The 19,330-nt window shown below is 45.1% G+C and overlaps 1 protein-coding gene across 1 annotated transcript in view; it reads left to right on the plus strand.

The window, feature by feature from the left end:
• Positions 1-16,067, plus strand: part of mindy4 (MINDY lysine 48 deubiquitinase 4) — a 277,344-nt gene extending 261,277 nt beyond the window's left edge. The window contains exon 18 of the mRNA XM_085987410.1: positions 1,569-16,067. Within this exon, the coding sequence (XP_085843536.1) occupies positions 1,569-1,617 (49 nt within the window). The 3' untranslated portion in view covers positions 1,618-16,067. The remainder of the gene's footprint in view (positions 1-1,568) is intronic.
• The last annotated feature ends 3,263 nt before the right edge of the window (positions 16,068-19,330 follow it).

Raw genomic sequence — 19,330 nt, forward strand, 5'->3', positions numbered from 1 at the left:
ATTTCTTCACCCAGAGAGTGGTGAACCTGTGGAATTCTCTACCACAGAAGGCAGTTGAGGCCAATTCATTAAATATGTTCAAGAAGGAGTTAGATATATTTCTTAAGGCTAAGGGGATCAAGGGATATGGGGAGAAGGCAGGGACAGGGTACTGAATTTGGATGATCAGCCATGATCTCATTGATGGCGTAGTGGCATAGTGGTTAGCACTGTTGCCTCACAGCACCAGGGACCCGGGTTCGAATCCGGCCTCGGGCAACTGTCTGTGTGGAGTTTGCACATTCTCCCCGTGTTTGCGTGGGTTTCCTCCGGGTGCTCCGGTTTCCTCCCACAGTCCAAAGATGTACGGGTTAGGTTGATTGGCTATGATAAATTGACCCTTAGTGTTAGGGGGATTAATTATGTGGGGTTACGGGGATAGGGTGGGATATGTGTTGGTGTAGGGGTTACGGGGATCGGGTGGGATATGTGTCGGTGCAGGCTCGATGGGCTGAGATGGCCTCTATCTGCACTGTGGGGTTTCTGTGATTTCTGTGAATGGCGGAGCAGGCTTGAGGGGCCGAATGGCCTACTCCTGCTCCTATCTTCTATGTTTCTATGATTCTATAAAAGGATTTGACAGTAGATACGGGGTAGGTACAGAGAAACTATTTCCTCTGGTGGAGGAATCCAGAACAAGAGGCCATAATCTTAAAATTAGAGCTAGGCCACTTAGGAGTGACAGTGACGATGTTTCCCTGTATGCTGCGCTTTGTTCAGCGCAGCCTGTTTCTTTCACTGTGTGGTTCCTTTAAATTTCCGCGCATGCGCGGTATTGACAATGGAGAAGCCAGTGACCGGCCTGTGCAGGAACTTTCCCATTACTGCACGGCCACGCAGCCTAGAGGGAACATTGGAGATGAGGAAGCACTTTTTCCACACAAAGCGTAGTGAAAATCTGGAACTCGCTCCCCCAAAAGACTGTGGAGGCTGGGCCAATTGGAATTGTCAACACTGTTATCAATAAATTTTTGTTGGGCAAGGGTATTGAGATGTGGAGCAAAGGGGCGTGCAAATGGAGCTGAGGTACAGATCAGCTACAATCTAATTGAATCGCGCGACAGGCTCAAGGGGCTGAATGGCCTCCTCCTGCTTCTAATCTTTAGCTTTCTTTCTTTAGCTATGCGTCCATTTTTTTCTTGCACCTTTTGTGAAGCACATGATATTTTTCTGCATTAAAAGTGCTATATAAATGTAAGTTGTCGTTACATAACAATAGTCACTCATTGTGTGAAGCACTTTGAGATGGTTTGAGGTATGATAAATCACTATCTGGATGGATGTGTTTCAAGGATTTGTTGTGAAATGGGAGGGAAGTAAATTTGAGGCAGAGCCATCCTAGGCTGCCCGTGCACATCTTCTGAGGGCCACTTACAAGGTTAGCATTGGCAGAGATCTGGGAGTAGGTCTCTGCCACCTTGCCCAAAGAGAGGGTGCTAAAACGGCCCAAGATTAAGGGGAGAAAATATTCAAGGGGGAGAACTTTTCTTAAAGAATGGTTTTATGTGCATCACATTTACTTCATTCAGGTGGAAGGGAGCATTTGTAGACTGGAATGGAACGGAACCGATCCTGTGACAAAGTGGACCACAGTCTCTGAAGTCGAGCCTGGAACGTGTGCCCCGGGGGACTGAGAGGTGCAGGAATCAAACGCCAACAACACCTTCGCTTCTGAAGTGCCGCAGATTATAGCAGGAGAGGCCCTAAAATTTGTCTGTCATCGGATGGCACCCGACAACACCTCCATCAGCTAATTTCCCTAATTTCTTCTGTATGCGTAGCGGGGGGTGGAGATTGTGACCTCGAGGCGTGCATTTCAGGAAAATAGTGAGCCGGCATACCTGCCCGTCTCCCCGACGAGATGCCGGAGCGTGGTATTTAGTACGCTAACCACCGTTGCGCAGCTCAGGTTATTTAAATGATTCCCTGGGAGCAGAGACCTTTCTTTCCTATTACCATTAACTTGCGGTGAAATCCAGATGCTTTCAAAGTCTGGATTAGTGCTTTCAAAGTGGTCGGTTTGTGGGGCGGGGTCACTGAGAGATGTTGACCCCCTCTGGCTGGCAGTAGTGACGGAGATGTAAGAGATGAACTCAAAGCTGAGACCTCGATCTGAGCTTCTCTCCAAAGTTGACCAATTCCGCAAAAGCAACATTTAGCAGGTTGCGTTCAATTTTAATGTTCCTTTAAACTATTATTTTAGAAATTAGTGAGGTAGGAATTTGGATCTAAGCCAAATTTTCCTGTTTGCTGTTGATCCTCAACAGGATCCTGGAGGCTCTGGTTCGATGGGAGACTGCAGGCTCGCAGTTACTTAATAGTGACTTCAGTACAATCACAAACCCTTTATCTGTTCAGCCACCATAACTGTTAAATATAATAATGGTTAATGTTAAAATCCGCTCGTTCAATTAATTGTTTAGATCATGCGTTACAACTTATGATTTCCACCCAGCTAGGTGGAGGTCAGAGGTTGTACCATACTCTCTAAAGAAGAACGGTCAGCACACACCACAAGTCTAACGCCCGAGGCTTTTCCGAAACTGTGCCTCAGGCCTCATTTCAATAACTGAGGGCGAGTCTGTCGCACCTCCAGAAGCGGCTCGCCACTTTACTCCGCTTCAATTTGAGCCAGCTACCCCTCTGGCAGCGCCCCACAGGGAGGGTTGGGGAGGAGGAGATCGAGAGTTATGGGAGCGGGCTGGCGGTGGACTGGAGTTGCGCTGTAGAGCCGGGAGGAGCTCCCAGGGGCACTCCTCCTGGCTTCCCATGAAGCTAACTTCAAAAATTATAATGTTTTGATGGTGGCCTCCCGCAGTCCCATAAAGGGCCGCTTGTTAGACCAAGTAATCCCGAGCAGAGCCGCCCCAGCGCCTGCTGCATTCAGCCCCGTCTATCTTCAGCAAGAGGCCCTTAAACAGGTATTAGTCTAGGGCGTCCGCCAGTGGAAAGCCACTTTTGCCAATACGGTGGCGCCTGTAACGCAGGCACAGATCGGGCATGGGACCTTGTGCCCCGAATTTGGTCCCTTTTACCCAACGAGGACCAATTTCTCCCCCTTGGTCTTGCAGATAGCTGGGGAACAGTTACCAAACAGAAACCAGTGTCCATTGGGGTTGTTAGAAAATATAGCCAGAATCGCTTAACAGTTTTATACAAGTGCCTAAGAAATTTTAGGAACAAGAAATAAGTCATCGGACCTCGCAGCCTGTCCCCAAGACCTTATTTTTTTCTCCATATTCCTTTGCTTTCAAGTAAGTATCTATCTCCCTTTAAAATACCTCAATTGATTTTGAATCTATGTGCTCGAGACAGTATATGTGAAGGTGGATGCAAAAGATTCCATGATTTTTTTTTTTTTTTTTTTTTTGAAGAGAGTCTTGACTAACATTCATTACTGAACCAACTCCACCAGCACCACCAAAACAGATTAACGGACGGGTCATTCATTTCATTGCTGTCTGTGGGACTTTGGCCTGTGCAAGCTGGCTGCCATCTTTGACAAATAAACCAAAAATTCATCAGCTGTGAAGCACTTTGGGATGTCCTGAGGAGGTGAAAGGAGCTGCATTACTCCCAAGTTTGTTCTTTTCTTTTCTTCCTTTCATGGATAAACCCCACCTAACCATCTTTTCACCATATTCCTCCCAGGGCCGGCATCTGCTGCCAAGCTCCACCACCCCTCCGGGCATCCTTGGGCTCCCATCCCAATTTCTGCTCCTGCCCGATAACCCTAAGAACATAAAGAACATAAAGAAATAGGAGCAGGAGTAGGCCAATCGGCCCCTCGAGCCTGCTCCGCCATTCAGTGAGATCATGGCTGATCTGATCCTAACCCTGACATCAGTCCTGTCGGTTTCGAGCGGAGAGACAGTGTTGCTTCATGTAAATGAGGCCTGGGAGTTAAAATTTCTGCCTCCTACCTACCTCCCAAGTAGTTTTCTATCCATCTCACAGGATTGCCTTCATAGATACATAGAAGATAGGAGCAGGAGTAGGTCATTCGGCCCCTCGAGCCTGCTCCGCCATTCAATGAGATCATGGCTGATCATCCAAACTCGGTACCCTGTCCCTGCTTTCTCCCCATATCCCTTGATCCCTTTAGCCTTAAGAAATATATCTAACTCCGTTTTGAATATATTTAATGAATTGGCCTCTACTGCCTTGTGTGGTAGAGAATTCCACAGGTTCACCACTCTCTGAGTGAAGAAATTCCTCCTCATCTCAGTCCTAAATGGCCTACCCCTTATCCTTAGACTGTGACCCCTGGTTCTGGACTCCCCGACCATCGGGAACATCCTTCCTGCATCTAGTCTGTCTAGTCCTGTTAGAATTTTATAAGTTTCAATGAGATCCCCTCTCATTCTTCTAAACTTCAATCCCTCATGCTTCATTTTGAGCTAACAGTCTCTTGTGCAGAACCCTATTAGACATGACTTACGTTTGACAAAAACACGGCAACTCTCTCTAATCAGCTTATACTTTTCCGAGTTTGATACATTTGCCTTAAGTATTCGCATGATAAGGTTGCTCGCAGTAATTTGCAGACTCATGTTCTGTAATTAGTTGTCAAGGATTTAAGCTTCTGTTGGCGCATTGGTCCAGTCTACTGTTTACACCGAGAGTGGCTAATCCTCCCATTATATTTGGCTGTATTGGATATCCCATTGGCTTTAATTTGTTTGGTGCAACAAATATGTGTGTACGCGCACGTGTATATATCTGAGTTTTCCTGGTTAATACATGGAGCCAAACAATGAGAAAGACCGAGCTTTTGTATTGTTTTGTGTGCAGTAAATGCATGCTGTGGATTTGCTGGAGATTTGTTTTGTTTACAAGACTGAAATGAAATAACTCTTCATTTAATGGAAACCTTTCACTAGTGTCCTGTGCCACATTACACACCAATTATACCTGCAATAACTGCCTGATGTAATCCTGGCATAAATTGGATTGCTCCTTCAATGAGCATGCACGATGGGCTGAATGGCCTCATAGTAATGATAACCGCACTGAAGGAGGCCCATCGTGCCCGTGCTGGCATTTTGGTAGAGCTATTCAATTATTCCCACTCCCCCTCCTCTTTCCCCATATATATTTAAAGTATTTATCCAATTCCCTTTTGAATGTTACTATTGAATCTGACTCCACCGCCCATTCAGGCAGCGCATTCCAGATCACAACAACTCGCTGTGTTTATAAAAAAATAAAAAAAATTAAAAAAAATCCTCATCTTACCTCTGGTCCTTTTGCCAATCACCTTAAATCTGTGTCCTCTGGTTACTGACCTTCTGCCACTGGAAACAGTTTCTCTGAATTTACTCTCTCAAAACGCTTCATGATTTTGAACACCTATTAAATCTCCTCTTAACCTTCTCTGCTCTAAGGAGAATAACCCCAGCTTCGCCAGTCTATCCATGTAACAGTAATCCCTCATCCCTGCTACCATTTTAGAAAAAAATTTCTGCACCCTCTCTAAGGCCTTGATATCCTTTCTAAAGTGTGGTGCCCAAAATTGAATACAGTACTTAAGCTGAGGCCTAAACAATGTTTTATAAAGGTTTAGCATAACTTTCTTGCTTTTGTACTCTCTTCCTCTATTAATAAAGCCAAGGATTCCATATGCTTTATTAACTGCTTTGTTACCCTATCCTGCAACCTTCAAAGATTTGTGTATATATACACACCCCAGGTCTCTCTGTTCCTGCACCCCCTTTAAAATTGTTCCATTTTCTCCTCATTCTTCCTACCAAAATGTATCACTTCACATTTCTCTGTGTTAAATTTCATCTGCCACGTGTCTGGCCGTTTTACCAGTTTGTCTGTGTCCTCCTGAAGTCTTGTTACTGTCATCTGCAAACTTTGAAATGATGCCCTGTAAGCCCAAGACCAGGCCATTAATAGATATCAAAAGGAGCAGTGGTCCCAATACCGGCCCCTGGGGAACACCACTGTAAACATCCCTCCAGTCTGTAAAATTATCGTTCACCACTACTCTCTGCTTTCTGTCCCTTAGCCAATTTTATATCCACGCTGCCACTGCCCCTTGAATCCCATGGGCTTCAATTTTGCTAACAAGGCCGTGCTGTATGATTCTATGTTTCCTACCAAATGTCAGATGAACCGGTTGCAGTGTGAATGGGACCCTAATCCATAGACTTTGTGTATATGCTGCATTTTGTGATGTGTGCTGTACATCTAGAAAAGCACGGAGATTTGAAGGCAGAACATCAGTTGCTAAAGTGTGCAGCAAGTGACTGCCAGCTCCACCATCATGGATGGATGAACCAACGGCTACTTTTATTATTTATCCAGTGTTGTCCTGAGGATTTTGGCCATGGTTTAGAATCATAGAATGATACAGCACAGAAGGAGGCCATTCAGCCCATCATACCCATGCCAGCTCTTTGGTAGAGCTGTCAATTAGTGTCATAGCCCTGTAAATTTTTTCCCTTCTAGTATTTATCTAATTCCCTTTTTGAAAGTTATTATTAAATCTGCTTCCACAACTCTCAGTCTTTGCAGTGCGTTGCAAATCACAACAACTCCGTGTAAAAAAAAAAAAAAAAATGTTTCATGTCGCCTCTGAATCTTTTGCCAATCACCTCTGGTTACTGACCCTTCTGGCACTGGAAACAGTTTCTCCTTATTCACTCTTCATTAATCCTTAATTTTCTCTTCATTGTTTACTCTTCGCTAATCCTTCATTCTGTATGCCACTGCACAACACTGGCAATCTGTGCCCATAATAGGAACCACTGTTGGCTGCAGTCTCAGTTTAGCATTGGAAATTTTCATAGTTTATACACTTGAACTGTGAAAAACACTCGTCCGCGCAGTTACAGATTCTGCGCTTCTAAACTTGGATTGTGTTCAAAGAGCATGTGAGCTGAATCACACTGGGACAAAGTACTGGTGCTTATGCATCTGTCATTAATGGTGAATCAAGTGCATCACGCAAGTATATCCCACAATCCTAGAATCTTACAGCACAGAAGGGGGCCATTCGGCCTGTCGTGCCTGTGCTGGCCCTTTTGAAAGAGCTGCCCAATTTAGTCCCACGCCCCAGCTTTTTCCTTATAACCCTGCCAATTAGTCCTCTTCAAATACATGTCCAATTGCTTTTTGAAAGATACTATGGAATCTGATTCCACCACCCTTTCAGGTGGTGTTCCAGATCATCATAACTCTGTGTGGGAAAAAATTCTCATTTCCCCTCTAGCTCTTGCCAATTATTTTAAATATATGACCCCTGGTTATCGACCCACTTGTCGGAGGAAACAGTTTCTCCCTACTTGCTCTGTCAAAACCCCTCATAATTTTGAATAGCTCTATTAGGTCTCCCCTTAACCTTCTCTGCTCTAAGGAGAACAATCTCCTTAATACAGCTTCTCCAATCTCTCCACATAACTGAACTCCCTCATCCCTGGTATTATCCTGGAAAACCTCCTCTGTACCCTCTCCAAGCCTTGACATGCTTCCTAAAGTTTGGTGCCCAGAATTGTACACAATATTTTAGTGGATGCCTAACCAGTGATTTGTAAAGGTTTTGCATGATTTCCTTGTTTTTGTATTCGACGTCCCTATTTACAAAGCCAAGTATCCCATACGCTTTCTTAACTGCCATATCAACTTGCCCTGCTGCCTTCAAAGATTTGTGAATATGCACCCCCAGGTCCCTCTGCTCTTGCACCCCCTCAAAATAGTACCATTTCAATTATACTACCTCTCCATGTTGTTTCTCTGAAAGTGCATCACTTAACACTCATCCACATTGAATTGCATGATAAGTTATCGCCGTTTCTTTAATACCACGTTGCTTCTATTTTCCTAATAAGTCGGTTATGTGGTACTTTTAAAAGTCCATATATACAACATCCGCATTACCTTCATCATCCCTGTCTGCTACTTCATCAAAGAACTCAATCAGGTTAGATAGGCACAATTTGCCTTTAACAAATCTGTGCTGGCTGTCCCTTATTACCCCATGCTTCTCCAAGTGAGAATTAATTTTGTCCCTGATAATGGTCTCTAGTAGTTTTCCCACCACTGACGTTGGACTGATTGGCCTGTAGTTACCAGGTTTATCCCTCTCTCCTTTTTTGCAATCCTTCAGTCCTCTGGCACCACTCCCATATCCAAGGAGGATTGAAAGAATGTGGTCAGAATTCTTCTATCTCCACCCTAGCTTTCCTCAGCAATCTAGGATGCATCTCATCTGGACCGCATGACTTGCTAGCTTTTAATGATGCCAACCCATTTAGCACCACCTTTCTATCTATTTTCAGCCTATCCAATATCTCTACTCTTCTCCCCCTGCCCCCCCCCCCCACCCCACTGTTACATTAAGTTCTTCCTCTTTTGTGAAGACAGATGCAAATTATTCATTCAGTACCTCAGTCATGCCCTCTGCCTCCACAAGAAGATTCCCTTGTCCCTAATCGGCCCCACCATTCCTTTAACTAGTCTTTTAATTTTTATATGTTTATAAAAGATTTTGGGGTTCCCTTTTATGTTAACCACTACTTGTTTATCATATGCTCTCTTTGCCGCCCTTGTATCCTGTTTCAATTTTCCACCTGCACTCTCTCTATTCTGCCTGGTTTTCTACTGTATTCTGTACCTGACATGTCATAAACCTACCTTTTTTTATGTTTTATTTTAACCTCTAGTTCCTTTATCCAGGGAGCTCTAGCTTTGGATGCCTTATCTTTCCACCTTTATGGGAATATGCTTGGTTTGTACCCGAACTATCTCCATCTTGAAGGCCTGCCATTGCTCATTTACAGTTTTCCTGGCCAGTCTTTTTTTCCAGTCCACCTGTGCTAGATCCCTTCTCAAATCACTGAAATTGGCTCACTTCCAGTTGGGTATTTTCACCGTTGATTTTTCTTTATCCCTTTCCATAACTACTTTAAATCTAATTATATTTTGATCACTGTTACCCAGATGTTCTCCCACCACAACATACTCCACTTGCCCTGCTTCATTCACCAGAACTAGATCCAGCACCTCTTCCTTCAATGTTGTTCTTCGGCGATCACTGAATACTGGAGCTCGCAGCTCTTTCCTTTGCCGATTTGCTGATTAAGGAAGTTCTACATTTTAGGAATTCTTCACCCTCCTCGCCCCTTACTCTGTTTTTTCCCCAAGTGTATATTAGAGTAATTGAAGTCCCCTATTATCACTGCTGCATTATTTTTACATTTCTCTGAAATTTGACTACCTATTTGCTTCTCTATCTCCTCTCTATTTGGGATGTCTATAGTAAACACCCAGCAATGTAACAGCTCCTTTTCTGTTCCTTAACTTCAACCAAATAGATTGCCTTTGAACCCTCTAGTATATCATCCCGCTGTAGAACTATAATATCCTTGATCAATACTGCCACCTCTCCTGTCTTTTTTTGCTTCCCTATCCCTCCTGAGTACATTGTAGGCAGGAATGTTTAGTTCCCATTCCTGCCCATGTTTAAGCCAGGTCTCCGTTATAGCCACAATATATGTGCAGTTTGGCTCAGTTGCTAGCGCTCTTACCGCTGGGTCAGTAGGTTGTGGATTTAAGCTCCACCCCATGCCTGCTGCCCTCAGCCCAGCCCAATTTCTGGAAGAGATGTTAGGCCCCCTTGTCAGCATATGCAAAGGGCCTGACGCCTGCTTTCAGTGTCCGCCAGAGACGCCTGGAAAGCCGATTTTTACCAATATGGTGGCATCCGTGACGCGGGCACAAATCGGGCGTGGGATGTTGTGCACTGAATTTGGTCTTTTTTTACCCAACGAGGACCAATTTCTCCCCCTTGGTCTTGCAGACAGCTGGGGAACAGTTACCAAACAGAAACCAGTGTCCATTGGGGATGAGAGAAAATATAGCCAGAATCGCTTAACATGTTTTGTTTACATAGGAGCCTAAGAAATTTTTAGGAACAAGAAATAAGCCATTGCAACCTGTCCCCAATACCCTATTTTTTCTCCATATCCCTTAATGACATTGCTTTCAAGTAAGTATCTATCCCCCTTTTTAACAGCTCAATTGATTTTGAATCTATGCGCTTCTGGGACAGTATATTCCACATTTTTCTTTGTCCTGGATTCACTTTTAATCACATAGCTTAATCTTTAAGAACTTGCCTTCCACATGATGTGCAGTGGATGCAAAAGATCACAAGACACTTTTTTTTGGAGAACAGTAAGGAGTGTCTTGGCTAACATTCATTACTTAACCAACTCCACCAGCACCGCACCACCAAAACAGATCATTCATTTCATTGCTTCCTGTGGGACCTTGGCCTGTGCAAGCTGGCTGCCATCTTTGACAAATAAACTAAAAATTCATCAGCTTTAAAGCACTTTGGGATGTGAAAGGAGCTGCATTACTCCCAAGTTTGTTCTTTTCTTTTCCTCCTTCCTTTCATGGATTACTCCAGGGACTTGCACACACAAATCTAGGCTGACACTCCAGTGCAGTGCTGAGGGAGTGCTGCGCTGTCGGAGGTGCCGTCTTTCGGATGAGACGTTAAACCGAGGCCCTGTCTGCTCTCTCGGGTGGATGTAAAAGATCCCATGGCACTATTTCGAAGAAGAGTGAGTAGGGGAGTTATCCCTGGTGTCCTAGCCAATATTTCTCCCTCAATCAGCATAACAAAAAAAAAAACAGATTATCTGGTCATTATCACATTGCTGTTTGTGGGAGTTTGCTGTGCGCAAATTGGCTACATTACAACAGTGACGCCACTTCAAAAGTATTTCATTGGCTGTAAAGCGCTTTGAGACGTCTGGTGGTCGTGAAAGGCGCTATAGAAATGCAAGTCTTTTATTAACTCCATCTTCTCACCGACGTCCTTGGGCTCCCATCCCAATTTCTACTCCTGTGTTCCCAACTCTGGTTGAATGTACTCGTGGTGGTTTCACCACATGACACCCTGCCCCCACACTCCCGCCATTGGTCGCCCAACAGGTCCATCCTCGCAGTGCCCCGCCCTCCCACACCAATTGGAAAGCGATAAGACTCTTCATTACCCAATCAGATGATTCCTGACTGTCAGTGAAACAGCCTTTCCCCCCCGCCCCCCATCTCCAATATTTTTATTACTAATAAACAGAAGTGGTCAAAGAAAATTTTTAAAAATACACAATTTTTGTTTAATGCTCCTTTGATTTTTCAGCCGGAGTTGCTCACAGCAGAGTCCAGCAGATTAATGTTTAATTCCTGGAGACTCCAGGACAATCCTATCTGCTGTTCCTACGTCCACAGTGATGCTACTTAAGTTGCATCATTGCCACTTGCCTAATCTACCTATGTCCTGCTACAATTGTCTGCTCACTTCTTCACATTTCACTATACTGTACCTCCTAGTTTAGCATCATCTGCAAACTCCGCACTTCTCCCTGCGGGTTTTTTTCTTGTCTCTTTAATCCCAGTTGTTTGCCTCCTACCTACCTTCCAACTAGTTTTCTATCCATCTCACAGGATTGCCTTCAACTCCTCATGCTTCATTTTGAGCAGAACCCTATTCGACATGACTTACGTTTGACAAAAACACAGCAACTCTCTCTAATCAGCTTATACTTTTCCGAGTTTGATACATATGCCTTAAGTATTCGCATGCTAAGGTTGCTTGCAGTAATTTGCAGACTCATGTTCTGTAATTAGTTGTCAGGGATTTAAGCTGCTGTTGGCGCATCGGTCCAGTCTACTGTTTACACCGAGACTGGCTAATCCTCCCATTATATTTGGCTGTGTTGGATATCCCATTGGCTTTAATTTGTTTGGTGCAACAAATATGTGTGTGCGCGCACGTGAATATATGTATATATACCTGAGTTTTCCTGGTTAATACATGGAGCCAAACAATGAGAACGACCGAGCTTTTGTATTGTTTCGTATGCAGTAAATGTATGCTGTGGATTTGTTTACAAGACTGAAATGAAATAACTCTTAATTTAATGGAAACCTTTCACTAGTGTCCTGTGCCACATCACACACCAATTATACCTGTAAAAGCCGCTTAATAGAAAATGATGCTAGCATAGGTTGGCTAACTCATTTCAAAGAGCACACACAATGGCTCGAATGGCCTCCAATGCTGTATGATTCTATGTTTCCTACCAAACGTCAGATGAACCGCTTGCAGTGTGCATGGGACCCTAATCCATAGAATATGTATACTTAACAAAGTGCTGCATTTTGTGATCTGTGCTGCACATCTAGAATAAGATGGAGATTTGAAGGCAGAACATCAATTGTTAAAGTGTGCAGTAAGTGACTGCCAGCTCCACCATCCTGCCGCGTGTATGGATGAACATACGCCTACTTCTATTTATTTATCCAGTGTTGTCACAAAGATTTTTGTCATAGTTTAGCATTGGGAATTTTCATAGTTTTAGCCACTTAAACTGTGAAAAAGCACTCGGCAGCGCAGTTACAGATTCTGTGCTTCCAAACTTGGATTGTGTGCAAAGAGCTTGTGAGGTGAATCACACTGGGACAAAGTGCTGGTGGTTATGGTTCTGTCATTAATAGTGGCAGCGACAGGACCAGTTTGAGGTGATGAATCAAGTGCATCACACAAGGAGTATTCGATGTGCAGGTTGGCTCAGTTGTCTGCACTCTTACCGCTGGGTCAGAAGGAAGCTCAATACCAGCAGTTTAAGCTCATCATCTAAGAAAGACAGACCTGGTTTTATATAGCGCCTTTCGCAACCTTTGGACGTCCCAAAGTGCTTTACAGCCAATGAAGTACTTTCTGAACTGTAGTCACTGCTGTAATGTAAGGAATGTGGCAGCCAATTTGAGCACAGCAAGGTCCCACAAACTTTCTGACTGAGACCCACACTGTATTTTCTATAGCCATGATTTTAACTCGGCGCAAGTTTGTTGTGGGGTGGTGGTGGAGGGGCAGTTAGGGGGGTGGTTTTGCGAGCTTCATGGCCGCACTGGAGCGAGGTCGGGGTCATTTTAACCCCTGGGCCCCATTGCCATCTGCCAGGTGAGTCTTCTGCCCGATGACGGCTGAAATTGGTACTTGGTTAGAGGGCGGCAGGGGGGCCACCGCCAGGGACAACCCTCGCCACTAAGGTTAGTCAGTCTGGGGGGTTCTGTAAGTTGGGGGAGGGAGGAACCCCAGGCTAGGGAAGGCCCAAGGTTTCTCCTGGGACCTGGAAGAGCACTCCTACTCTGGACCACAAGGAAAATTCCCCCCCCCTGCCCCCCAAAAAAACTTGCCTTCCCAGCCTCCGCCTGGGCCAGCTCCTGCTCTGTCACCAGGCGCCACTCGCGACTCCGCGTTAAAATCGACTCGGTCCAATTTGCCGTCATAGCACCCCGACTTTCCTATTTATGAGGCCCTCTCCTGCCTGCAGCAAGGGCTTGGCACGCTGCCCAAAACGCTCCCGTTAAAATGGCGTGAAGCGCGACTGCGACATGAGCACGACACTGTCCCGATTTAAACCCCCTGCACGCTTGGTTCTCGCCGGGTGGGGGAGGTGGTTAAAATTTAGCCTTTATATCATTGAATACGTTTTCTGGCATCAGACTCTTACGTTAAAAGCAAAAAAAAAAAAAATTCCATGATTGCTCTTTCTTAAACATGCTCTGCTTAAAGAGGATAAATGATGGTTTGAAGGCTTCAAACTTTAATTTTCGCAACATCAGAAAGATAAAGAGGGACTTAAAGAAGGAAGATAGCACATGTTCCACACTTTCCTCGAGACCCAATTGTTTACGCATGTTTTATGCTGGTTTTTTACCTTCCGCCCTATCCTAATAAGCTTCTTGGGCTATTTCCACGCAAGATCGGTGTAAAATCAGGCGCAAATTTCAGTGTGTGTGTGATCCAGGAAATTCCTAGGCTCATGCATGAAAAATGAGCACTGGTCTTGAGGTACCAGAAGGCAGCCAGCAAACATGCATCAGCAAGACTGCTTTCACGAGCGTAGTGAAGAATATTGGAAGGTAAGGTGGCACATCCTTACCAGAGAATTGGCCATTCTTATTGCTGTCCTTTAGGTGGCAGCTCACGAGCCACAGGCCTCGCAACTAGAGCTGGTGGAGCCATCAGGATGCGTCCAGTCAGTCCTGACTTGATTTTCCTTTCCCTTGGCAGAACTGGCTCGAGGGGCTAAATAGCCTACCCCTGTTCCAAGGTCCTTTCCTGGCATTGAGTCACAAAAGAACTTGCTGTTTTTCTCCACTTAAAAAAAAACTTTACAAAAGGGTAGTTGGCCTTAAATGTTGAAGCCTTTCAGTGGAAAACAAAATGCTTGCTTTGTCCAAGTTGCCCTGAAACAGAAAAATGGTGGAAATGTGTGGGTGGGGGGGGGGGGGGGGAGATGAACTCCTTCATTGTTCTAATTTACCACGTTTCATGCAGTGATCTCATCCGTGGTGCCCCCTGCACAGTAACGATCGTTTTAATGCAGCTTTGTTGTCAGAATAGCTGATTGTACACAAGGGAAAAATAAGCCCAGCCATCAAGTTGCTGTTGGCAAGTTTTAGACTTGGTCTTTGGCGTGACCTAATGCAGTCGCTATTTCACTGACCAGATCGGGGACACTTGTTGGCTCAAGGGTGGGATAGAGGACTGTAGCCATGCACAATACCTGGTCTATTCTGAGTAAGCCGATCTCAGTCAGGGTGGTAGTAAAGATGTTAAAATTGATCTCAATCGTTCCTGGGATATAGAAGGGTGGAAATGTCAACTAGACTTCCTGCTCCTGATTACTATACAGCGCCTGTTGTCAGAAACTGCCCATGGGTGACCAGTAGCTGACGACAATAGTTGGTGTCAGCTGTGATGCCCACGCACTCAAATAGTCTGGCTATTGAGATCATGCAAAACTGCTGTTCACCCATCACCCCTGTGCTCGTTGGCCTACATTGGCTCCCGGTCCGGCAACACCTTGATTTAAAAATTCTCATCCGTGTTCAAATCCCTCCATGGCCTCACCTCTCCCCATCTCTGTAACTACCTCTAGCCCCACAACCCTCTGAGATCTCTGCACTACTCCAATTCTGACCTCTTGAGCATCCTCAATTTTCATCGCTCCACCGTTGGCCGTGCCTTCAGCTGCCTAGGCCCTAAGCTCCGGAATTCCCTCCCTAAACCTCTCTGCCTCTCTACCTCTCTCCTTTAAGACGCTCCATGAAACCTACCTCTATGACCAAGCTTTTGCTCACTAATATCCTCATGTTGCTTGGCTGTCAAATTTTGCCTGATAACGCTCATGTGAAGTGCCTTGGGATGTTTTGCTACGTTAAAGGCGCTATATAAATGCAAGTTGTTGTAAGAAATGTTGACATTCAGGGGACTGAAATCCTGCAGGGGCTCCACTAGTCCCCTGTCGTAACTTTGGCAGAATCTCCAGTGAATCCGCCAATACACACAAGACTGGTGGAAACCCACGGGAATTTGAGCTCCTCATTAGCTTAGGCTCACACATGAAGAACAAATGCTTGGGAGGCGGGCTGCCGGGACCCCCCCCCCCCCCTCCAAATAAACAGCAACAGCCAGCAAGTTGGAGAGAGGAGGGTTCAGGAAGGGTATAATTTGGATTGAACTGCTTATCAAGTACGGAGGATCATCGTTCTATGACTAGCGGGTGCAACGACTTTGTGCAATGGCCAAAAATACAGCAGGTTGACTATTGAAACCCAAAGAGAAACTGGAGAATTTGGAGTATCAGTCACGGTTAACAGGCGGGTACTTGGGGCAGCCCACACCCACTTCATGGGCAGCCTATGGCACATCTGCTTGTTGCATCTGCAGGTGAATGTGTACCGCTTGAAGTGCAATATATTGTATTTTCACTGCTGTGTACAACTATAAAAAGGGGGCAACAGATCGGACTCTGGTTGCCGACCAATATTTCAGCTGCTCTCGTCGCGTTCAGTGTTCTGCTTCCACGTACTGTCTCTGAAACGCACGTGTGGAGCCTATTTAGAATATGTTGAAATATTGTATCATAATTGTGGATATTGGAATAAATGTTGCTAATATTTTAAGTTTCAATAAAATGCGTTTGATCACCTGGCTTACAGTCCCAGTGTCTTGTTTGCACATTGAATGAACATACGAATTAGGAGCAGGAGTCGGCCACTTGGCCCCTCGAGCCTGCTCCGCCATTCAATAAGATCATGACTGATCCGATTACTCCACATTCCCGCCTACCCACGATAACCTTTCACCCCCTTGCTTATCAAGAATCTATCTACCTCTGCCTTAAAAATATTCAAAGACTCTGCTTCCACAGCCCTCTGAGTAAGAGAATTCCAAAGACTCAAGACCCTCTGAGAAAAAAAATGTCTCCTCATCTCTGTCTTAAATGGACGACCCCTTATTTTTAAACTGACCCCTTGTTCTAGATTCTCCCACAAGAGGAAACATCCTCTCCACATCCACCCTGTCAAGACCCCTCAGGATCTTGTATGTTTCAATCAAGTCACCTCTTACTCTTCTAAACTCCAGCGGATACAAGCCTAGCCTGTCCAACCTTTCCTCATAAGACAACCTACCCATTCCAGGTACTAGTCTAGTAAACCTTCTCTGAACTGCTTCCAATAAGGAGACCAATACTGTACTTAGTACTCCAGGTGTGGTTTCACCAATGCCCTGTATAACTGAAGCATAACTTCTCTACTTTTGTATTCAATTCCCCTCGCAATAAACAATAACATTCTATTAGCTTTCCTAATTACCTGCTGTACCTGCATACTAGCCATTTGCGATTCATGCACTAGGACACCCAGATCCCTCTGCATCTCAGAGCTCTGCAATCTCTCACCATTTAGATAATATGCTTTTTTATTCTTCCTGCCAAAATGGACAATTTCACATTTTCCCACATTATACTCCATTTGCCAGATCTTTGCCCACTCACTTAACCTATCTATATCCCTTTGAGGCCTCCTTATGTCCTCTTCACAATTTATTTTCCTACCTATCTTTGTGTCATCAGCAAATTTAGCAATCATACCTTCGGTCCCTTCATCCAAGTCATTTATATAAATTGTAAAAAGTTGAATCCCCAGCACTGATCACTGTGGCACACCACTCGTTACATCTTGCCAACCAGAAAATGGCCCATTTGTGCCTACTCTCGGTTTCCTGTTAGCTAGCCTATCTTCTATCCAGGCCAATATGTAACCCCCTACATCATGAGCTTTTATTTTCCGCAATAATCTTTGATGTGGCACCTTATCAAATGCCTTCTGGAAATCTAAGTACAGTACATCCACTGGTTCCCCTTTATCCACAGCCCATGTTACTTCCTCAAAGAACTACAATAAATTGGTTAAACATGATTTCCCTTGCACAAAACCATGTTGACTCTGCCTGATTACCTTGTTCTAAGTGCCCTGCTATAACGTCTTTAATAATAGCTTCTAACATCTTCCCTATGACAGATGTTAAGCTTACTGGCCTGTAGTTTCCTGCTTTCTGCCTTTTCCCGCTGGGGGGGTGAGGTGGTTTGGGCAAGATGTTTTAAAAAATCCGCTGTGTGCGTGCATGCACGCTCTGCCTGTCAATTATCCTAACCAATGAATCAATTTACTCCAAATCTGTGTGCATTGCCCTTATTGAATGACTGTTAGAACTGCTTGTAGTATTAGTGTGTTGCAGAATTTTACAGCACAGAAGGAGGCCATTCGGCCCATTGTGCCTATGCCGGATCATTGAAAGAGCTGTCCAATTAGTCCCACTCTCCGCTTTGCTCATAGCCCTGCAAATTTCTCCCCTACAAGTATTTATCCAATTCCCTTTTTGAAAGTTACTATTGAATCTGCTTCCACCACCCTGTCAGCCAGTGCGTTCCAGATCACAATAACTCACTGTGTAAAAAACATTTCTTCTAAGAAGAATTAATTAAGAAGGTTGTGGGTTCAAGTTCCACTCCAGAAACTTCAGCACAAAAAATCCAGGCTGACACTCCAGTGCAGTACTGAGGGAGCGCTGTACGGTCGGAGGTGCCGTCTTTTGGATGAGACGTTAAACAGAGGCATCGCCTGCTCTCTCAGGTGGACGTTAAAGATCCCACGGCACTATTTCGAAGAAGAACTGGGTGTCCTGGCCAATATTTATCCCTCAACCAACATATCAAAAACAGATTATCTGGTCATTATCGCATTGCTGTTTGTGGGAGCTTGCTGTGCGCAAATTGGTTGCGAGGCTGGAGTTGTGGTTGTAGCAGGTGACATAGCTCAGTGCCTCTCATATGTTGCTCCTCAGTGAAGCTCAGGTAGGAGAAGTGCTCCCTGAAGACTCGCAGGTAGGCCTTCTGCGCAGTGCCCCACTCCCCATCTCCTCCCAGCTTCTCCTTCATCCTCCAGCCCCAAAGGCAGCTCCTACCAGGCCACCCGTACCTGCAGTGAAACTATTTTGAAAGCGACCAAAAGACAGACCAGCACCAGCAAAACCTTTTTCTCCGACATCAGAATTAGAAACATAGAAGATAGGAGCAGGAGTAGGCCATTCGGCCCCTCGAGCCTGCTCCGCCATTTAATGAGATCATGGCTGATCATCCAAATTCAGTACCCTGTCCCTGCTTTCTCCCCATATCCCTTGATCCCTTTAGCCTCAAGAAATATATCCAACTCCTTCTTGAATATATCTAATGAATTGGCCTCAACTGCTCTGTGTGGTAAGAATTCCACAGGTTCACCACTCTCTGGGTGAAGAAATTCCTCCTAATTTCAGTCCTAAATGACTTACCCCTTATCCTTAGACTGTGACCCCTGGTTCTGGACTCCCCCGCCATCGGGAACAGCCTTCCTGCATCTAGTCTGTCTAATCCTGTTAGAATTTTATAAGTTTGAATGAGATCCCCTCTCATTCTTCTAAACTCTAGCGAATATAAGCCTAATTGAGGGGGATGACTTACCAGGGGAAGGCAACAGCAGCCAACTTCCTGGCACCGGGGGTGCTTCTGCTGCTCAGGAAGGGAGGAAAAAGTGGGAGAGCAATAGTGGTAGGGGATTCTATCGTAAGGGGAACAGACAGGCGTTTCTGTGGCCATAGACGTGACTCCAGGATGGTTTATTGCCTCCCTGGTGCCAGGGTCAAGGATGTCACTGAACGGCTGCAGGGCATTCTGAAGGGGGAGGGTGAACAGTCAGAGGTCGTGGTTCACATTGGGACCAACGACATAGGTAGGAAGAGGGATGAGGTCCTGCAGCAAGAATTTAGGGAGCTAGGTAGCAGATTAAAGAGCAGGACCTCAAAGGTTGTAATCTCTGGATTACTCCCGGTACCACGTGCTAGTGAGTATAGGAATAGGAGGATCGAGCAGATGAATGC

The sequence above is a fragment of the Somniosus microcephalus genome, chromosome 5 (assembly GCF_052327205.1).
Source record: "Somniosus microcephalus isolate GS21.2 chromosome 5, FLI_Smic_1.0, whole genome shotgun sequence".
NCBI classification, from domain to species: domain Eukaryota; kingdom Metazoa; phylum Chordata; class Chondrichthyes; order Squaliformes; family Somniosidae; genus Somniosus; species Somniosus microcephalus.